This window comes from Andrena cerasifolii, chromosome 9, assembly GCF_050908995.1.
Source record: "Andrena cerasifolii isolate SP2316 chromosome 9, iyAndCera1_principal, whole genome shotgun sequence".
In the NCBI taxonomy this organism is placed as follows: Eukaryota; Metazoa; Arthropoda; class Insecta; order Hymenoptera; family Andrenidae; genus Andrena; species Andrena cerasifolii.
This window is the reverse complement of record NC_135126.1, coordinates 121,901-145,710: the sequence shown is the minus strand read 5'-3', so window position 1 is coordinate 145,710 and position 23,810 is coordinate 121,901. Positions and strand designations below refer to the sequence as shown.

General features: G+C 39.7%; 1 protein-coding gene across 1 annotated transcript; it reads right to left on the bottom strand.

Annotated features, from left to right (window-relative positions):
* Positions 1–201: 201 nt before the first annotated feature.
* Positions 202–2,202, bottom strand: LOC143373181 (uncharacterized; the record flags this gene model as incomplete). Its single annotated transcript, XM_076820169.1, is given in 2 exon segments — positions 202–662; positions 664–2,202. Coding segments are annotated over 2 exon segments (1,998 nt in total), but the record flags the coding sequence as incomplete, so codon positions are not given.
* Positions 2,203–23,810: the final 21,608 nt, after the last annotated feature.

Genomic DNA, 23,810 nt, shown 5'->3' with positions numbered 1-23,810 from the left:
AGTCGTAACTTACCAAAAACAAGAGACGAAGCTAGAAAAGGAACAAGATTTTTTTTTTTTACATGGAGGAAATCCCGAACGGATACCTCACCCCCCGTGGGAAGAGTGAGATTATGTGGGGCTTGCACCCACTAAAACCACCATGGTGACCGCCTGACGCGAGAGGCTTACACAAGGGAGAGAGACTATGCAGCGAGATACTTCTAACGATAATGAAGATGGAAGAATTTGAAACACTCTGGCTTCTCGCTGTGTGTAATAACGGCAACGACATAGCTACGGGTTTCTAAGGGGATGGGGTCGTCATTATTGCCAGTGGGCATATTATCGTGAAAAAGCATTCTAAAACATTTGGCGTGAACCTGATCGGGGGAGATATATAAAATGTCCTGGCTCAATGTGGCGCATTTATATACGCTAAGAGCCGAAGATATTATGCCGATATCATAAAAATCATCGACCTCTAGAAATTTTTTAATACCTGAACGATAGGAGTTATCGGAGTCCATGCTAATATTGAAAATTAAGCAGATCGAGCAGTCGACTGAGATGCAACAATTATCGCGTACATTGATGCCCAGAGATATGCTATTGAACTCTATCTTACGGTACTGAGAACAATCGGGGTCGTTATTAAGTGGTCTAGATACGCGAACAAAAAAAATTGACATTACAATGAATGTTTGTGCCATGAAATTGTATCTCCCTCATCCTATTGGAAAATTGTTGGAGAGGAAGATTTGGCTTCCTGAGATACTTTTTAAAAATGGACATGTTGTTTTCATATGGAAAAGCAGAACATGAATCTAAATTACCAAGACGTGTGACATCGTTGGTTAAATGAAGAAGGCCATGGACGTTATAACTATTAAAAGTTGGGCCATAAAGTTCTTGGTTACGAAGAACAAATTTCTGCAAAGCTAACTCTGCGAAGCTCAAGTGTGGGATCGAAGGAGATTCTGAAACTAAAACCCGTATGGCCGCATGTAATAATAAGAAATGCTTGTATAGGGTTTTCTCCAGTACACGATTCAGTATAACTGGCCCTGTATAGAGAAGGAACTGACGAAATTCGGTCGCTTTATATTTAGAGGATAGTTCGATAGCTCTAGGACGTCTGGCAAAGTCTGAGGGGCAATATCTGCTAAGACTATAGTCTCCAGAATAGTCTCCATGTACCCACGCAGACAACAGTTTCTTTACTACGCCCAAGCATACAAGATGCATATACTCGAAAGGAACTTGCGAAACTATTCCCATCGGTAACGATGACAATGGGCTTGTACCTTCCTTGTGATGCATCTGGTCTAACCGTCCAATGTAATCCTCATCGGTTCGAGGAGAATGATTTATCCCATCGAAAGCGTAATGCTTACCGTTCAGGGTACCAGAAACCGTACATTTGGAACAGGGATGGATAGACATATACCCACGATGATTTAATACGAATGCTCGAGCTGGTGCGTCAGCTATGAAACATCTCAGTCGTACGGGCAACTTAATGGAATGAAAATTTATGCCTCCGTTGGACACGATGGCCCTGACGTCTGCAATAAATTTCCCAAAGAAAATATTGGGGTCGTGTGGTTTTTGGGGACCTTTATAGATGCCTACCACTATCGGCCTTATACGAGGAATATTTGAAATCCTACATTGGACGGGCCAGATATGAATCGAACCTGATTTGTCCAAACTACATCCGTCGGTATGAAAATCTAATTCTAACTGTCTAACAAAAGGTACCGACAAAGTGTTAGGGAGACTTTTAATAATTTCTGCTTCCAGATCGAAATGAATGTATTCTACTGGTTCCACGACGAATGGAACAACAGGATTACGTGGCGTAGATAGAACTGTTCTAACATCCCGAGGCAACTTGGAGAAACAGGAATGTGTTCGAAGGAGAGATAATATATTATTTCCTTGAACGTGTGTCAAATCGTTGTCCACGAAACAAGACGCTAACCGTTGGCGAAAAAATGGCTCGGAGGATGTACCACAGGACAATGAAAATGTATCGTGGATATTAGAAACGCGTGACGTGGAAGTATAAGGACCGGCGTCTTCTACATTTATATCGCGCCTAGCACTGAATCTATCGGGGATTAAATTAACAGGAGCGGACGAACTACAACCTGCAGATGTGCTAGCAGCATCTTGCACGTTAGAAATATTATCGGCTACTCTACTGACGGTGTTAAATGTAGCACGGTATCACACGCGTAAGTTGCTTCGCACTTCGCGCACAACCCTGCTTCTTTGCCTCGCCGAGAAACTATTTTAGTTTTCATAAACTAAAATTTTCTTATTATTCTTCGAGTATGAAGAGATGGAAATTAATGACTACAAATTAATAAACATTAAAATATTTCATTTAACTACGTTATGTTTACTCAATTAATATACCGCATTACTGTCTCCTAATCCGAACATCCTAAAACTTATTCACATTAAGCAAAAAAAAAAAAATTAACGGTTTTGACATTTAATAAGAAATTTCACTTCCAACGCGTTAGAGTTCCACGCATTGATTTTTTTTTAAATATTTTAAATTTAAGTGTCAAAGCACTTGGTTTAGTCATATTTATTTATTTATAATAAATTAAAATATTTCAAAAAGTGGAGTTAATCGATTTGTCCTGTGAACGGCTCATTTATGGCATAGGATCTGAATATCGTGTTTCCAGTTATCGTGTTGATGAAGATAAAAAAGAAGAACAAGAAGAAGACAAAAACAGTAGAAGAATATTATAATTAATTAATTACAATAAAATATTATAATTAATTAATATTATATTGTAATTCATTAATTACAATATTCGTGAAAATGATGTTAATTACCTGTACCTAAGTATAACAATGTAAAATGCATTCTACTTCATATTTTTTAATTATTTAATTAATTAGGTAATTAATTATTTAACCGTCCGGTACTCGCGCCTAAAAGTTTTACACGAGCACTCGCGTCGTGCACTCCGTGCACGGGGGTCTCTTTTGGCTGAACAACCGTTTTTCTGTGATGTATTGTACCCAGCACCCCTATGTATTCTTCCAGCGGACATTTTTGCATCATGCTACGTACTTGTCAGGTTCAAATTCAGCTTGGAAGTGTCTCTGATTGAATGAAAACGAAAGTATGCCGCGTATCCTGCCGGCGAGCACGCCCGTGTACTCACATGTTTCCCAGGTGTCGGCCTCCAATTGCTTTGGTTTTTGGATATGGTTTAGAGGACCGAAAAATAAGATATACGTGTTTTTTTATTTTATCCTGTTTGCATGTTTAGGGGCTGAAACCACCCTTCAAAGTTATTGATTTTCAGGTGTTCGTCTCTGACTCTTTTTGTTTTTGAATAATTATAATACGTGTATTTTTATTTTGGCCTGTTTGCATTTTTAGGGGGTGTAACCACCCGTCAGTTATTGATTTTCAGGTGTTCATCTCCGGTTGCTTAGGTTTCTGGATAATTATGATGCAAATCAAATTTATATGAAGTTTTACCTGACACAATTTTGTAACCCTTATAAACTTTGAGGGGGGGTTTCACCCCCTAAACATGGAAAAGGGTTGAAATAAAAAGACACGTATTTCTTATTTTTCTGTCCTCTAATACATATCCAAAAACCAAAGCAATCGGAGACGAACACCTGAAAATCTTGTAAATTTGAGGGGTAGTTTCACCCCCTAAACGTGCAGACAGGCCAAAATAAAAAATACACCTGTTTCTTACTTTTCCGTCCTCTAAATCATATCCAAAAACCAAAGGAATTGGAGGCCGACATCTGGGAAACTTGTGAGTACATGTGCGAGTTCGCCGGCAAGATACGCGGCATACTTTCGTTTTCATTCAATCAGAAACACTACCAAACTGAATTTGAACCTGAGAAGTACATAGCATTATGCAAAAATGTCCGCTGGAAGAATACATAGGGATGCTGGGTACAATATATCACGGTAAAACGTTTTTCTTTCAGCCAAAAACTGACCTCCGTGCACGGAGTGCACACGCGCGTGTACCGGAGGGTTAATAATGCACGTGTCATTGAAGGCTGGCCAAAAGTAATATTTTTAAATCCAAGATAGATTGTTGGAATAAATTGCAATGATATGACTCTAAAATGATAATAATGTTCCTGTTTTTTTAATGTTAAATATTTAATATAAAAATAATGATAAATAACTATAAGTATACAAATTTAAAATACACGAAGATATCACAAAGAGAAGAATATTATATTTACGAGTATAATAATCTTCTCCTTGTGATATCTTCATGTATTTAAATTAATTAATTAATTTATTATATAATTATTATAATCTTAATTATAATATTCTTGTCTTTGCGATATCTTCATGTATTTTAAATTTTTATACTTATAGTTAATTATCATTATTTTTATATTCAATATTTAACATTAAAGAAGTACATTATTATCATTATAGTTCTAGATTGTTATTACTAAATTTTACATAGGTTTATATGATAAACGGGACTTTCAGCCCCACTCTACCCTACCTAAAGTTTGACGCTGAGCGCGTTCACCTAGTGACGGGGACTTGCCCGTGAGCGCCCCTTATCCATGCTTTTATTCGATTAAAACAAAAATTGAATCTTTTTGTAGATCAGTAACAAATTTTTTTAGATTAATAATAAATGTATTATTAATTAAAACCAAAATTACATTTCTATCTATTATACATGCGTCACAATCCATCTTCAAAATATACCTATTTTTAAGGCCCTCACACCGTTGACCCCCCCTGAATTGCCTGTAAAATCTGTACCCTGAAGGTCTGCGCACACATATCCGTTCCGTGTCCGTGCGGTGTCTCTAAATTCATTGACAACTGTGTAGAAGGCCTGTTCTGGCCCAGTCAGTTCCAATTCAGCCGTTTCTGCAAGCCTGCTGTACAGTTCTTTCAGTCAGTAGGTGACAAAAGTATTCGTACACCCTTCAAAACAGAATAACATTTTTTAAAATTGGTCTAAACGACGTGATTTCTTTTTAGAAGCTAGAAGTATTAGTTTTCTAGGTAGGTGTCGTGTTTCGTCGTTTTGAAAAAAATCGCAATTGGTCGGAATACCGAAGAAAATAGTGAAGGTTGCTTTTTCCACTTTTTTCTGTGCCTGTAATGAAAATTTTAAAATCCCTTAAGTAGGTAGATTTAAGTAAATTTTACTCTAATGCTGGTACATAGTAAAACATCTGGTTTCCTGCAAATGGGTGCTTTCCTCGACATCAGCAATCTACTGCTAATTATTAATGTAAAAATACAGTTTAATCTATACAATCTCATCCGCACGCTATTGTATTAAAAAATTACACGCAGTTACTCGCGACGAGGGCCACTTAGTGTAGGGACCCGGGAACAGGTAGTTTGCGCGCGCGGGGTCCCTTCAAATCCCTTATCGTTAGGTGCAAGAAAAGGTTGGCTATAGGGATGTCATTATATTAGGACCAATTCGGACCTGCGTTCCTTGCAGACGCGAAGTTTCCACCTCTTCATAGTAATATCTCCCCCCTATGGCCCATCTTTTGTTGCAGCCAAAACGTCGCGCATCCTTTTGTTTTGATACTCGAGCGTGTGTATTTTTATATACTCCAAGCGATAACGGATCCGTCCCCAATTTGAACTACCCCTTTTGTTCCTGTGTCCCTCCAGTAAGTGTATTGGAGTAGTAGGACTAAGGTTCTAACGCAGGTCCTCTGAGGGGAGCGCGGGGGGGGGGGGTGTGCAGTGGAAGTGAAGGCGCGTGGGGGAGTGCAGTGGGAGGAACTCTGGGCGCGGAGGGAGCGGGGAGTGGGAGATTGGTTGCGTGCGCACGAGCCACGGAGTGGGGGAAGCTGCAATCGTGGAGGGGATCAGTCAAGGCTGAGCCGTCGCGGAGACCTCTACAGACACCTTTTCCCCAACGCACAGAAATAATACTTTTCTAAATCAACGATCTACCGAACCAATATACAGCAAACATACATTCTAAAGTTAACAAGTTTTGGAGGGAAGGAGGAGGAAGATGGATAAATAAAATAGAGAAAGAATATGTTTTAAATGATAATATATTATTACATAATATTTAAAGAAATATAATCAATAATATAAAAATAGAATATAATAATAATAAAATAAAAATGTAATAAAAAAATATATAAGAAATAATAAAAAAATATATAAACTAATGGATAAAAAAACTATTAGGGATGTGGCGATGGCGGTGGCGCGACGTCATCATCCACTGGAGCGACGGCTGCGGGGATAATGGGGGCGACGACCGCAGCCGACTCACGTCGATCCACGGTGATGATTGTGACGACGGGGACTGCGGCCGTCGCATGGGCCCAAATTGTCGGTATGGAACCTGCGGCCGCCGCAGCCGCGCGGCCATTCTTTACCAGCCCCGATCGCCGCATTTGCAGGTCCAGGGGCGCAACTTGGGGCGCATTCTCCGCTACGATTCGCGCCAAAAGCGTCATCAGTATTATAGGCATTAAAGCTATTTCACGTCAAAACGGATAGGTGAAAAATTTAGTTTCATCGATTCTCTTTAAAATTCCAGCATTTGTCGATAATCTTGCAAAAACAAAGAATACTGAATTTTAAAGGCCTATGTCAAATAGTTTTCGAAATGTTTAATGTTAAAATTTAAAAAATTGAAACATAATCGGCTGATGTGTCATCAGTTAAACTGTAATATCTCGGTCATTTTTAAAGATAATGCCCCCGTTTTGGGCTCATTTTAAAGCTGAAGGAATGTTTCTCAACCCGTATATAGAATATTTTGTTTATTGTTAATAAACTTGACAGTAATCGATATCAAAGCTTCAAATCGCGATTTGACTTCGATCCCACCCAGGATCCGGCATGAAAAAATACCATTCGATTCGTTGAGCCTTCAGCTAATAAATGCGTTTTTCTAAAAAGTGGAGAGATTTTGGGAACAGTCAACAAAAAAATAAAACTTACGATAGTGCACACCGCTTGGAACTGCACGGATCCCGTGGTCAGTCCGCACGCACGCGTTTTCAAAGAAGAAAGAAAGTAAGAAAGTATTTATATACGATGCAACAAAACAAACTTTTCGTTCAGTGTTTTCAGTATTCTCGAAAAAACTAATAGGAATATCTGCTCACCATATAAAAGATAGCAATAGTAGGTAGTTTTTAGTGATTCTTCCTTTTTTTTTGCATGTTGTGTACTGTACTTTTCGACGAATTAGAATATGATTTAACTTCTATCTTCGTTGCGCGTTCCAATAATTCGTCGTGCTTTTTCATATCTTCCTTGTAAAAAATCTTTAGTTACTGAATGTTCTTCGTTTGTAGCATATACCATCGTAATTTGTTTTAAATGTTTTTTAGTCCAATCATATAAATCAATCGGTGATAGAATTTGATTTTCTTGAGAATTTTGTAAACTTGCTCTTGCTGCAAGTTTTTTAATTGTTCCGCCAATAGCATCACATGGACCTTTCCCATGTGACGTTGCAAAAAAATGCCATTCGGCCTTAATTTGAAAATGTTCTTCGTGATAACATAAGTTGAGAAAATTGTGTTTGTTTTTATATTGGCTCGAGGCACCATCGCTGAAGTAATAAATTTTGAATATGTTTGAAAATTGTTTCCTCATAAAATGAATTAATTTTTTTTAAATAAATGGACGGCCACTGTATCATGTTTCACATTTTCTGATATAACCACAAATGACATTGTCTTTATAGTGTGGACCTCTTTATAATATATAACAAATGGATGAATTGTTGCCTGGTTATTATTCCAATGAAATCCATGTACTTCATCCTGTACAACGAACGCATAATTTTCAGAAAAGTCACACAGTACTAAATATTCTCCACTGTTTAACTGATTTCGTAGATCATTTTTGTATGAATTTTGTTGAATTGCTATGAAAGAATGTTTTTTAGCACAGTTAATTTTTCAGCGAAATTATCAATAAAATCATCCATTGTTTTTTCTAACGTCTCTAATAATGTCCTATCAACAGCAATCCACTGTTTGTATCGTACAATTTCTACTCCTTTACTCTTAAATACACTTCTTAATTGCTCTTTTAAGGTGTTATTACTTGGACATTCTGTACATTCATTTAAGTGACATTCTTCTTTTGGAGGATTACACATAAGACGTGCTATACAGTGATGATATGATTGGATTGGGTACATATCCTCTTGCGTTAATTTTTGTATTTTCGCTCCATCGATCATTAATTTTATATTCTGGTGTATCATACAAACACAAACACTGTGTGTACCATTCGCACCTGCTAGAACGCAATGCGGAGTCTAAGTTCTGCAAATTTGGAGAATCCCACTTTTATCTCAGGGCACTTTTCTTTAAAACTAGCATATAAATCTTTTAAATTGCAAAAGACTAGTGTTTTTTGTATTTGTTCCTTAGTACCCTCGTGTCGTACAGTTACAAAATCTTTCTTTCCGGGCATGACGCGACTATAATCATCAGAATTATACAACTTTTTTACTAATTCCGTTATTTTTTCTGGTAATATCTTTCCCCTTTTTCAGCAATCTTTGAAAAAATCAAGTTATTTCTGGCCAATTCTTTAGCCCTTATTACTAAATAACGGGTGCACGAAAATTCTGATGCAATTTTCGCGAAGGTCCAATTTTGTGGTAATAATGCTATAATTTTTACTTTGTCGGCATGTGTTGGTGCAGCAGCAAAAGCATGCTTCAAACTATTTAACAGTTCACAATTTTCGTGATCATGTTCAGAGGCCAATGTATTAACCATAGCCGATGTAACATCTTGCCTTACAATAATTTCTTCAGTGCCTTCTGCACTACCACTAAAAACACTATGCCTTTTATCAGAAATTTCACTAATGTTTTCTTTGGCAGAAACATTGTCACTTCCATTGTCACAGTCCGTTTTTCTTTTCTTCTCTTGCTTTTGCAATTGCAGTCTACACGAATGGCAGATCCTTGCCTGCAGATGACTAGCAGCCGTGTCCCTGATAGCCAGATCTGGGAGCAGAATCTGACGTCAGAACTGCAGCAGTCTGTGTCCGCATCTGGCTGCGTTCTGAGGTGCAGTGCCTGATGTCAGATGGACAGCAGATCGACAGCAGATTCCGCCGTCTGCTAGGCACAGCAACAGCGCCATCTGAGGTCCAGAATTACCAAGCAATTGCCTACGGATGGCGCTGTTGCTGTGCCTAGCAGACGGCGAAATCTGCTGTCGATCTGCTGTCGATCTGCTGTCCATCTGACATCAGGCACTGCACCTCAGGCTCTGCACATCAGAACGCAGCCAAATGCGGACACAGACTGCTGCAGTTCTGACGTCAGATTCTGCACTCTCGTGCCGGACCCTGCTCCCAATCTGATGTCAGATTGGAGACAGATGGTTATCAGGGGTTAATATTAACATCATTAAAATCCATAAGGGAACTCTTCTTAATTTAGAAGTTGGATTCTTTCTGTGGGGCGTTATATTCAAGGGATTGAAACACCTATCAGATTTTAAGTTTGCCATAGTGCAAACTTGTAACACTTAAATAAAAAGCTATGCCTCACACGAGCTAAATCGCGACTGACTCTACTGACAAGAAATAAAATCAATACGTCTTCACGAATACCGAAAACACTGAACGAAAAGTTTGTTTTGTTGCATCGTATATAAATACTTTCCTACGCTAGGCGAATGTTTTGAAAACGCGTGCGTGCGAACTGACCACGGGATCCGTGCAGTTCCAAGCGGTGTGCACTATCGTAAGTTTTATTTTTTTGTTGACTGTTCCCAAAATCTCTCCACTTTTTAGAAAAACGCATTTATTAGCTGAAGGCTCAACGAATCGAATGGTATTTTTTTCAAGCCAGATCGTGGGTGGGAACGACGTCTCGTTTATTGTTAAGAAACTTGACATCGATTACTGTCAAGTTTATTAACAATAAACAAAATATTCTATATACGGGTTGAGAAAGCATTCCTTCAGCTTTAAAATGAGCCCAAAACGGGGGCATTATCTTTAAAAATGATCGAGATATTACAGTTTAACTGATGACGCGTCAGCCGATTATGTTTCAATTTTTAAAATTTTAACATTAAACATTTCGAAAACTATTTGACATAGGCCTTTAAAATTCAGTATGCTTTGTTTTTGCAAGATTATCGACAAATGCTGGAATTTTAAAGAGAATCGATGAAACTAAATTTTTGGGTAGAACACATACACAAACGTCGATATAATATTGACACATCAAACACATTAAACATGAAACACACAAAACCGCACCATGTATTACATACCTGCGGAGGCGGCGAAGATGGCGACGACGGCCAATCGGGTGGCGAGGGGGGCGACTGTGGCGGCGAGTTATAGAACATAGAAACCCACGATATAATATTGACATGGAAGTTTGCGCGCGCACGCGCATGTATCGTAGACGGAATGAAACGTCGCCCTGCATAAAAGTAATAAAATATATTAAGTATTGCTTTTTCGAGTCCACTATCGTGTATCAAAGTGCTCGGTAGCGTTCGATCTTCATTTCTGAATAGTTTATTCTGTGAGTGACTGTGTGTGAGCTCGGTAATTGAGCGATTTGATCGATGCTGGTGAATGCTCCAAGCTACAGGCACATAGCGGACAGCGTGCTCGGCTTTTGAGGTTATACACATAGGCAGCAAAATATCACAAGAACAACATTTAAAGGGTGAATAAAAGGATAGAATGAGAAGATAACACCTAACAGTCAATAAATAAAGGTGCATAATAAAGCATTTTGGTGTTTGATAGATTGCAATATAATGCAAAATCCCACACACACAAGAGTATATAGTATGCGCTGGTGTATGTGATAGACACTTTATATGTATTAGTACGTCAGGCTGCGTGCGCGGCATTGGCATACACGTAAATACCAACCTACGTATATAGCGCGTACAGTTGTGTGTCTTTGTTCATTTACTAAATAACCTCAATATATTGCACAAGAATGGAGAATTTGGAAGCGAAGATTGATTTGCTGGTAAAACATACAGAAAAAATATAAACTGATCTTGAGGAGACAAAAAACTTATTAAAGCAACAAGCTGAAAAACAAACTGCATTTGAAAATAAGTCAGAGCTCATTGAAAAAAGAGTGAATAAGGAAGAAGATAAAAAAAGGCAAAAAATGTGATATTATTCAGAGTGGAAGAAAAAAAAGAAAATAATACGAGTTTATTAAATAGAATTAAGATGATCTGTACTGATGTAGGCATTCAAATTCCTGAAGTTTGCATCTTGGACCTGTTTTGTATGGGGCAAAGAGCAGAAGATAAGTGTCGACCAATATGCTTGAAGTTGATTGCTGAAAGGTATAAATATCATATCTTTGGAAAGAGTGCTGAGCTTAGGGAACTAGGTATTAGTGTTGACAGTGATATGCCAAGACAAGACAGAGAAATGAGGAATAAGGCTCTAAAGGCAAGATACATTTTGCGTCAGCAAAGAAAAGCAGCATATATGCGAGGAGTCAATCTGATTCTTAACAAGCGAAAGTTCACACAACAAGAGCTGGATGGTATAATTAATTACATGGGGCAAGAAGTGAATTTGGATGATGCAGCTTCTCAAGCATCTAGTTAAGCCAGCGATAAGACACAAAAAAAGTCAGGTTGGCAGTCAAAATCATAAATCACAGCAAGGAAACAAGACTAAAGTAACAACTGGAACCTAGGAAATGCTGGACAAGTTTGCCTTTCAGCCAACGGGTGTTTCAACCAGGAGTACCAAAAAACCGAAGTAGCAACCAAAGCAAAGTCAGCAGCCCAGGGGAGATGCTCATCTACGCCTCATCTTCTGGAACTCCAGTGGAATATGAAACATTGAGGATATACAGCCCCAAGTTGAGGATAATTGTATAGTTTGTCCATACGAAACATGGAGTATTAAGGAACTAAAGATGGTAGATGGTTCTGCATCTAGCAGTTACTCACAGGAACTCATATTTGCTGGCGCTGAAGAAACTGACGTCAAAGGGAGGCCTAAAGGTGGCATCGCGATATGCTTAAACGATAAAATCTACAAGAGTAAGGTGCTAGCTACAAATAAAAATTATATATTTGTAAAGATTAAAACAAAAACATTTGGGCTTTTATTATGTAATCTATATATAAGTCCATTAGTAGAAATGGGTGGTGTGCTGGGGGTCTTCCTTTTGTAACAGGAGGTGATTTTAATGCGAGAATTGGGGATGGAAATGAGATTTTTGAAACTACAACAAAAATTTGCTCTGGAATATATTACTGCAGAGATACATTAGATTAGGTTAAAAATAAAAGAGGGGAACTATTGCTGAAATTTATGGAGGATGGGGGGCTCTTTGTTTTGAATGGCAGGGCGACTGGTGATTTTCCAGTACAGTACACGTATGTCAGCAAAAATGGAAAATCTGTTATCGACTTGGTATGGGCAAATGAAACTGCTCTTGATCTCACAGAGGATTTTAGAGTAATAACAGTACCTGTGCAATCTGATCATTTTCCAGTAATGATAGAAATTAAAGTAAGTGAAGATGTGAAGATAAAAAAAGAACAGAAACAGGTTATTAGATGGAAAACTAATAGATCAAGTCAGTATTATGAAAATATGTTTGTTTGAGATTCATCTAGTTCACCTACCCACACTCTGCTAACGGCAGCACCTCCTGGGCAGTCGAGCTCATGGCTGATCTACAATTGATCGACCACTCAAGATGCACCACATCAATCGATCAACCAATAAGATGTCCCCATGTCGATCGATTCTCGAGAACATTCGAGACGACGCGTACCGGAAACCTTCATCGTTTTGAATTCATTTTTGTTCACGTAGCGTGCGATGAAGGACGTGTCGTACGCGATTTAGTATTCGTTTGCAACTCGTGAATCTCAACGCTCATCAAATCTCATTATCCAAAACTGTTATTGGTGTGCTCAATCTCTCGGTTCAAAGCTTATTTATGATCTCACGATCTTGTGTGGTCGATTATATAATCGTGGTGTACATTTACGTTGTAAAGGCTCAGTGCTCACTACACATCTCGCACAGACTCAACAAGTGCTTTTATAATAAAGACGCAATAAAATTTTATCTCACAGCTGTGTTGTAGTGCATCAGTGTCGAACACAACCTCACCGGCATCCCCACCTCTAAACACTCAATTCTCATTCTCACTTTCAAACAATGTTATTATCAAATAATGTATCTAAGGTATGCGAAGATGTAAATTTACTAAATGCAAATATGATTGAAACAATAACAACAGTTGTACTGCAAACTAGAATGATCAAAACCGGGGGGGAAAGAGCACTTTCTAGGCCCTGGGTGAACTTAAGGGGGCCGTCTTCGCGGGCCTTTGAATGTGTGAGTACGCTCACACAAGCTAGGAAAAGCGTGCACGTATACGCGTGTAGTAAGCAAATCGTAAATTACAACTTTCGTCCTGGAATCGGCCCGAAGGAAGTTTTTGCGGGTACAGTTGCCTTCAGTAGACATCTGTGCAGGGTGGTCTGGTGCGTTTGAACGCTAATAAGCACCGTACGTTGAAATAATAATGAATTTATGAATCGTGTACTCAGGACAGCCCGAAAAATGACAGAATGAAGCTTCAAGGTTTCTCCGTCACCGGCGTTGATGGTATATTCGTGCCTTGTACCATCAAAACCAGTGGAAGTCCAATCTAGCCGATAAATGTAGGAAAGACATAGTTGCCGTGACGTATCGAGAGTCGAATCGCGCTGTTGCTGCATTTCCCCTATCAATATTTTTCCATCGAGGAGGCTTGAATGAATCACGGCGAAGCAGTTGGAGAACAGAGATGGGCAAAGATAATATCTGGATAAAGTCAAATAAAACATACTACAGTATTGTCTCATGGAACGAGAGCGAGCAAGAGGCACTGAAAGCGAGCGAGGGTGGTGCGAGATAGACGACGAGATGTTGTTTGTCTCGCTCCGTCTTTCGGACGCCTGACACTCGTTCCATCTCGCTCCCCCTATCAGCTAAAAAGAAGCGAGAAACGAACACTGAGAATTAGGGCTCTGCTCGCGATACGAGCTCAACGCCGCGCCGGTCCCGACCAGCGAGGATTTGGGCTGTTCGGCGGCGCACAGTGGGGCATTTGGGGTCGAAACACGGCACTAAGTCCTTTTACAAAAATATCGCTAAACTGCAAATTTTCTTTTACAGGTAGTTGATTGCAGGTATTATGATTGTTTTTCATATTCATTAATTTTTAACGCGACTACACGGTTTTGAAGAAGAGAACCACGAAACTCTTCAGAATTTGTATTATTGTTTATAGTATTATTGTTTGCTTAATTCAACTAATTTTTGGTGGAATTAAGTGTTGAGGTATGTATTTGAAGTGTACCAAATTTGATTTTGATATCCCTGATATTTTTGGAATTATATCTTACTGAATGTCCCAATTTTCATTGTTTATTTTTAACGGGAGTTCAAACGAGGTAGTTAGAGGGACGAGAAGGGGTCTATGACGCTTTTTTTTTACAAAAATGCCTTTCCTGCCATTGAAATTCAAAGTAACTGAAGTCTTTTTACATGTGAAAGATGCGGAACTTTTTCCTATGTACAGTGTGCACGATATTGTCGGCAATTTGTAAAAAAGTACTATGACCCATTAAATAAACAAATTTCATTAATTTTTCTGTACCAATAGGATCACAAGCATACGTCCTAACTGAATGAAATGGAAAAATTAACGATAAATATATGATTTGGGTGAGAAAATGTTTTGTGCTGTGTTTCGACCCGAAATGCCCCACTCTGCGGCAACTTGTAATCTCGGTTGGAGAGGCGTACAATGTTGATAAAATGTAAAATGTCACGTTTTTAATATTCAGTAACATACTGCTGAGATTTTCCACATTAAAATGAATTCAAATGCGGTATAAATCGGATAATTAAATATAAATGCGAAACATTTCTAATCTAATAATGCTAAAAATAATCCGATTTATACCGTGTTTAAATTCATTTTCATCTGGAAAATCTCAGCAGTATGTTACTGAAACGTTCATGTCGATACAATAGAAAATGAGAAAATTTTACATTCCATTGAAACAAAGAAAATGAACAATCATTGATCAATTAGAATTATTATATTTTTAAATATTTAATATTTATATTGCAATATTAATAATTATTAATGATAATGGGGTTGCCGCCGCAGCCCCCACGGCGGCCCCCTCGGCGGCCCCCTCGGCGGCCTCCTCGGCGGCCTCCACGGCCGTACTTCAACCTTTTCAGCTCCTTCTTCAACTGAAACAGTACCATAAAAATTACATCTTCTAGTTCTACGCCTACATATGAGCCGTTATTTCTTAAACTGGTATAAGTCCATTTATTCATACATTGGGATATTTAAGGGTATGCTTTTGAATCAACAAAATATTCGCATCCGTAAATCAAATCGGGTAATGTTTTTAAAACTATAAACTTGTGTAATTTTATTATGGAATAATAATCAATAAAAATGTTAAAGAAAACAAACGATTTTTTAGCTACAGATCGACTTATACCACTTTCAATAATAATACAGTATTGTCTCCGTATGTGTTCGGTTTGGTGCACACGATACGCGTTTGTTGCTATGTATCTCCACCACTTCTGTGTCACTCTTGCCCGGCGAAGGCGAGAGCGAGATGGAACGAGAGCGAGCGAGAGCCACTGAAAGCGAGCGAGACGACGGGATGATGTTTTATCTCGCTCCGTCTTTCGGACGCCTGACACTCCGTCTTTTGCGTTCGCGGCCGTCGCGCAGGCAAAGCGTTCCATCTCGCTCCCCCCTTCGGCCAGGAAGAAGCGAGAAACGAACACTCGGAATTAGAGATCTGTTCACGACAGGAGCTCAACGCCGGCCCGACCAGCAAACACTTACGGAGATAATACTGTACACACACATAATTTCAACATAACTTACTTTTGCTAGAGCTTTCTCTAATTTTTCCTCCCTACTCTCATTCCTCTCCTCCTTCTTCTCCTTCTCCCCCCCCTCCACTTCCCCCCGACGGGGTCGGGACCGTATCTTTCATCTGGAAATGAAATGTTGAATGTATTATTTTTGGCAAATAGTAAGATGGTACAGCGTGATTCTCTCGCTAGAGTCCTCAAAGACAATAGTCTAAGAGCTGGCTATATAGGGGTCAACGTGACTCGATGCAGTCACAGTTCTTATTGTTGGATTAGTGTTGCCGAATGCGAAATCCCCATCTGCCGAGTCAGTCCGGAGAACTAACGCGGGGGTGGGCGGTCAAACAGGTAAAATTTGCAGCATAATAACGTCATTCTTGCTGTTCTGAAATTTCATATACTTATTGTTTACGCATTTAATGAACGATATGCAAAATGGCAGACCACCAAGTGCGCCCTAAAGGCGGTTGCCGTTCCAATATGCGGCCGACGGCGGTCCCACTAGGGCAAAGGAGAAACAAATGTATATTTCTCCCTTGCACTAGCGCGCAAGCCACGTATCGCGCTTTTCATTGACGCCTGTGTTAGCAATATTGAAGCACCACCTTGTAAAAGGGGCTGCAAGGTTGAGCTTACGCAGATGCGGCCAGCGTGACGCCTACAGCGACGATGGGCCCGACCAGTGCGACGCCATAAACATCATAAATTGGCATCGGGGTCCTTAGGAGTTTTCCCAAAAGGACAAGAGGGGACTTTCCACGGGACGGAAAGTCAGTCGATTACAGACCGGGACTCGAGAAAAACCTTCTCGACTCTACCGACTTTTAACAACGGAATAAATAAAACTATAACGAATAATTTAGAAAGCGAGTTAATACCCTCAACTTTAGGATCTTCTTACATCTGCCAACGTCGTATCCCCCACTTGGTGGTCTGCCATTTTGCATATCGTTCATTAAATACGTAAACAATAAGTATATGAAATTTCAGAACAGCAAGAATGACGTTATTATGCTGCAAAATTTTACCTGTTTGACCGCCCACCCCTGCGTTAGTTCTCCGGACTGACTCGGCAGATGGGGATTTCGCATTCGGCAACACTAATCCAACAATAAGAACTGTGACTGCATCGAGTCACGTTGACCCCTATATAGCTAGCTCTCGATCTACAATGCCACCAATAAACCGTGCCTCGCTGAGTTACGTGGAAGTGACGAATTCCACGTTCTGCATTTCTCAACAGATCTTTGCGAAAATGGCGTCAATGGATGTCGTGCCGATGAAAATGGTACCACGCTAACTTCGTTAAAAATAGTCCGAATTACACGACATGATTTTAATCGGGAGAATGCCAGGAATGCATTGGTATCACTGCAATATCGATGCAATGAAGAATAAAGAATTTTTTAATACACCGTAATGAATCTCGTCGCGAGCTTCGACGTCCACGAAACTCAGCGAGGCGCGGCTTATTGGCGGCATCGCGTTTGAATACTCTAGCCAGAGAGTCACTCTGTATAATAGTATACAATATAATACTTACATTTTGTGAATTCTGCATGGTCTTCCGTTCTATTGCTCTGGAGTTCGTGAGCCAACTGTTGCTTGCCACGCAACAAGTCCTTGGGCAGACTTATTTGTGGAGGAGGAAACACCTACAGGAGCCTTGGTTACGTGTGCGTGACTGATGCGTGCGCAGTTTACGCAACACAACCACTGCTCCTGTAGGTGTTTCCCTCCATCAGTGGCACCTCGACCACCCGATCCCTGGTTATTTAGCAGCCCGGCGACTATCTTCACAATTTCTTAGAATTCTTTATTCCAGAGTGAGAGAATCCGCGGATATACTACGGTATGACCCAACCAACGGAATGAACTGAAATTTTGAGGGGTTGGGCGGGAGGTGGAGAAACCCTCTAATATAAAATTTCAGCTGCGGATATTTCTTAGTTTCTGAGATATTAATAAAAAAATTTCGGCATAATACATTGAAATCTACCTATGTACACAGACGTTACTAACACAACCATCTTCTTCGTTTCACAGTCGACGATACAATGTACGATATTGACCTCATCGCGCGATGCTTGTAACTGCATCAGTTTTTATTCCCAATACAGTACAGTAATACTAGAGTATTTCCAAAGTCACATCGGTTCGCTGTCGTGCTTTCCGCGCCCCACGCACTGGTCTAGCTCCAACCGGTGGCCGATCGAGACGAAACTTGCCGAGTATTACGAGGGGTATTACAAAATTTCAAAAGTGGAAAATGGCGGGGGAGGGGCAGAAGGGCTTACGGGTAGGGAGGCCTCCACCAACGTAAATAAATTTCCAAAATAAATTAACAATTTTTTATTAATATTTCGGAAACGAAATATTAAAGAATACCCGAAGCTACAATTTTAGATTTAGGGTTCACACCCCCTCCCCACCCCACCCCACACCCAAACCTCATCTCGATCGGCCACTGGTGCCATTCGGAAGTATATCCTTTATTCGTTGTATTTATTCGAATAAAACTTTCGAATTAAAAAAAAAAGGTAATTATGCAGAACTGGTGTTTCCTCATCGATTTCAATTATTTTTGGATATGTTGCCGGGGATATGATTCTGAACAACTTTTTCCTATACATGTTACCGCCGCTCGACCTTCGTTGCCGAGATATTTGCCAGAAACTATCGGTATAATCCGACCATTGTTATATAGTCTGTTGAAAACCTTAGTGTTAACTTAGTTTAGTAAGCGCTAGTAACTGTAAGCCCTTTGTTCATATAGTTCTTCTGTAACTATGGGATTTTCTGTCCCGGATAATAAAATAATATAATAATAATACCGATAGTTTCTGGCAAATATCTCGGCAACGAAGGTCGAACCGTGGTAACATGTATAGGAAAAAGTTGTTCAGAATCATGTCCCCGGCAACATATCCAAAAATAATTGAAATCGATGAGGAAACACCAGTTCTGCATAATTACCTTTTTTTTTTATTCGAAAGTTTTATCTCTCACTTTCGAACAAAGAATTCTAAGAAATTGTGGAGATAGTCGCCGGGCTCCTCAATAACCAGGGATCGGCGGGGCTCGAGGTACCACTGATGGAGGGGAACATCTACAGGAACGGTGGTTGTGTTGCGTAAACTGCGCATGCATCAGTCACGCGCACGTAACCAACTCCTTCGGATTCACGTTTCACGTTCACGGTTCGCGTTTACGTTTTTTGTAACGGGCAGTAGGATTTTGAGTTGTGTTGCGTTGTGTTTGTGTTTGTGTTGTGTTTGTTGGTTTAGTGTGGAATGAGTGACACTCTAAATGTGAATATGCAGGATGTGGAAGAAGATATGGACAATAATTCTCCGTTTCGTCCACGAAAATTACGTCCGTCCGCAAGGAGATTTTCGAAACGGAAAGTACATCGCCAAAAGAGAAGATCTTCAGCCCTTCAGAAGAAACAAGAAAACGAAAAAACGGCAGACGACACTGCCGTAGGACATTCAGAAGAAGTGGCCGAGGAACGTATGGTAGAGGAACCATCAACATCCGATGGACAAAATCATACGTACCAAGAGATAATGCACTCGCCATCCGATGAAGACACTGATACGGCCAGTTTAGGAGAAACTGAAGAGGCGCTTCAAGAATTTGATGTTTATGGGACAGTAATGTCAGGACAAATGGAATGATAAGTACCATATTTCAGGTAAAGTTTAACAGCTTATACATCTGCAGTAAAATTTTGTACGTTTACAAAACTACAATTAAGTATTTCCTAATGAACTTCATAATGTGTTACAGATCCACACTGCCTATGTCATCTTTCGGTACGAGCGACCTAAGAAAATTGTAGGAAGACCGTCAAAGAAGAAGAGGAAATACACCAAATGAGAGAAGATAATATTATTACAGTATTGTCTCGTTAGCGGATCGCTGATCCGGATCGGTGTTGAATAGCCAGTGTGAACATAGGCCTAATTCCAAACTACGCACCTCTGCAAAGTTTCGAGGGAATTGGATGGTTGGAAGTGGTTTAAAATTGAGTTTCCACATTTGAATCAAACAAACAAACAAACAGAGGATCGTAGCTAAATAAAATCGTTTAATGGGACATTCCCAAATATCAGTATTGTTAGTACTGATCTCTGGTTTATATTGATAAATTTTTACAACCGTGGAATAACAATTCTGAAGAAAACCATGTACAAAACTATTATTGAAACAGACAATTCTTGTTGATATAAAATATAATTTGATGTATAGTTAGATGAAAAAAAAGCGGCATATGTTTTTAGAAGAATTACAGCATTCATAAATTTCATTACGATCGGCATGTTACACTTCGGTGATGTACCTTATTCAAATTGTATGCTTTGAATTTGCACATTGATTGTACAAAGTATTGCATCGTTCTATGTATAAATAAATACTAAATTAGTATTGTTTCATTGACATGTTTCCTAACTTCACTACTCAACCTCTCTATCTTTCAATAGTGCTATCCTCCTTTACGTTCAGCGAGGCTCTGATGCTAGACGCAGGAATTGGCGGGCTCCAGCTACAGCTGATGCACGAGGAAACACCTACAGCGGTGGTTATATGTGCGTGACTGACGCACCGCAGTTCCCCACACATAACCACCGCTCCTGTCGATGTTCCCCCCTCCATCAGCGGTACATGGAGCCCGGCGATCGCTGCCTAGACGCAGCTCTCGTGCCGTATTCCTCCAAGCTTCTCAATAGAAGGAGCTGTGGCAACAGCGCGGCAGAGACGGAGACAACAGAACATGCGGCAACTATGCTGTCAAAAATTCGTCTACGTAGAGTATCGGTAGATGTCACCATTGTACAACTTCTTTTTACCGACCGCAGTAGTTTCATTAGGGTCCGTCTGTTTACAAGGGCGCTTCGATCGATTCGGACCATAACAAAAAGGAGACGGCCCCCTTAAGGAAGCTAGAGAAATAATGAAAGAAATAATGTTGAAAAAAAAAGAATGTATTGAAGTCAAAGAGAAAAATAAAGTAATATATAAGCAAAATATAATTGATAGGATAGTGAATGCGAAAGGATCAGATGAGTTTTGGGAGGGAATAAACTATTATAGGAAAAAGTATAATAACAATGTAGGTCCAATAAAAGCTGAAGAATGGTATGAAAACTAGATCAAATTTTACAAAGAAAGCAGAAAAGAGCAAGGAGAAATAAGTATGATATGGAATGATAATGAAGTATGTGTTGAGGAACTAGATAAGGAAATAGAAATAAAGGAATTGCAGGATGCGCCTAATAAATGTAAACTCAATAAAACACCAGGGGAGGATGGATTATCTTGTGAATTTTTTAAAGCCTTACCTGCAAATTGGTTATATTATATAGTGTACATGTTCAACGAAATAATAAGGCTAGAGCATGTGCCGGAGGAGTGGTCTAATATACTTGTAAAAATGTTATATAAAAACAAAGGTGGAAGGGACAATATGGATAGTTATAGACCAATTGCGATGGCGAACTGTATAGCTAAAATATGCACCCAAATACTGTATGGCAGGGCAGCTGAGTGGTGTAGATTAAATGATAAGATTCCTAGCTGGCAAACAGGGTTTTGGGAAGGATGTACTTGTTTGGACAACATATTCACCTTAAATAGTCTAATACAGATGAGGCTTAGGAGAGACAAAGGTAAGTTATATGTAATGTTCGTAGATTTAAAGGGGCCCTTCAACACGGTTGACCATGACCTCCTTTGGCATAAGCTAAAGATCCTGGGTTTTAGTACAAAGTTTATAAAGATACTGAGTAGTATATATAATAAAGTTGAAATAAGAATTGCTACAAGGGATGAAATCTCATAAGCAAATAGAGTACTTAGGGGGTACTACAGGGAGAGACGCTATCTCCTCTGTTATTTGCAATTTTATATATGATTTTGAAGAGTTTTTGAAAGAGAAAGGAATCAGAGGAATCTCAGCGTCACACCTGGTAGAAATACTTACCTTCCCTGATAGCCATCTGCCTGCAGTCTGTCGGCAGATTGACAGCAGGGTCTGCCAGGAGAGCGCAGGATCTGCCGGCAGCTGCGATGCAGCCTACGTCCGCATTCAGCTACGGTTCTGCCGGCAGGGTCTGCTTGTCAGGGTCTGCCGGCAGATCGACGGCAGATCGACGGCAGGTCCTGCTGCTCGCCTGACACATCCAACAGCGCCATCTGAAGGCCACAATTGCCAAAGAATTTCCTACGCGTGACGTCACATGGACCAACGTGCATCCCTACTCCACATGACCAACAAGCAGATTCTACAGTTTATTAAATAATTAATTCTACTTATTTCAAAAAGTATTTATTCTTTCTTTAATAATATACAGGATCAGTGATTACAATTGTTACAAAATAATATAAGCGCATAAAAATCCAAAGAGGGACTTTCAACATTTACATTTACAAATCCACGTCCCGTAACCACTGGTACCTAGTAGGGGCGATATCAGGAAATTTCATTCAGTATTTTCGACTTCTTTTTTGTGTAGAATCACCATGTTCCGCGTTGTGTTAGCGCTGAAAACAAATACAATATTAGCATAAAATTAAACGTAACGTATGAATAAACAGAATACATGCGATAATTACTTCAGCTCCATCTCCACACAGTACACAGTCTAGGCGATCATGCATGCTCCTGCGAACATTAAAATTTATAAGAAAATATGTCTTAAATTATTATCTACTAAACAAGACTCTGAACATTCGCACTTCGCGCATAACCCTACTTTTCTGTCTTCTAGATAATGCGAATCTCGATGTCCGCGACGTAGATAATTAGAAATTATTCAATTCCATAATTACGTTTGCCTTCTGGATACGCCGAGATGATTTGTTTGTATATTGATGGATGAGATTACTTAGAATATTCTTTGAGCGTACGTCTTCAAGCACAACGGGCAACGGGGGCCACTTCCAGTTTTCGAGGTCTGAGGTGGCAGTCACTGGCGGTGGCAGTCAGTGCCGGCAAAATCGAAGAATATTCCAAGTAATTTCATCCATCAATATCCAGACAAAGCATCTCGTCGTATCCAGAAGGCAAACGTAATTATGGAATTGAATAATTTCTAATTATCTACGTCGCGGAAATCAAGATTCGCATTATCTGCAAGATAGAAAAGTAGGGTTATGCGCGAAGTGCGAATGTTTAGCGTCTTGTTTAGTAGATAATAATTTAAGACATATTTTCTTATAAATTTTAATGTTCGCAGGAGCATGTATGATCGCCTAGACTGTGTACTGTGTGGAGATGGAGCTGAAGTAAGTATCGCATGTATTCTGTTTATTCATACGTTACGTTTAATTTTATGCTAATATTGTATTTGTTTTCAGCGCTAACACAACGCGGAACATGGTGATTCTACACAAAAAAGAAGTCGAAAATACTGAATGAAATTTCCTGATATCGCCCCTACTAGGTACCAGTGGTTACGGGACGTGGATTTGTAAATGTAAATGTTGAAAGTCCCTCTTTGGATTTATATGCGCTTATATTATTTTGTAACAATTGTAATCACTGATCCTGTATATTATTAAAGAAAGAATAAATACTTTTTGAAATAAGTAGAATTAATTATTTAATAAACTGTAGAATCTGCTTGTTGGTCATGTGGAGTAGGGATGCACGTTGGTCCATGTGACGTCACGCGTAGGAAATTCTTTGGCAATTGTGGCCTTCAGATGGCGCTGTTGGATGTGTCAGGCGAGCAGCAGGACCTGCCGTCGATCTGCCGTCGATCTGCCGGCAGACCCTGACAAGCAGACCCTGCCGGCAGAACCGTAGCTGAATGCGGACGTAGGCTGCATCGCAGCTGCCGGCAGATCCTGCTGCCTGATCTGGTTATCA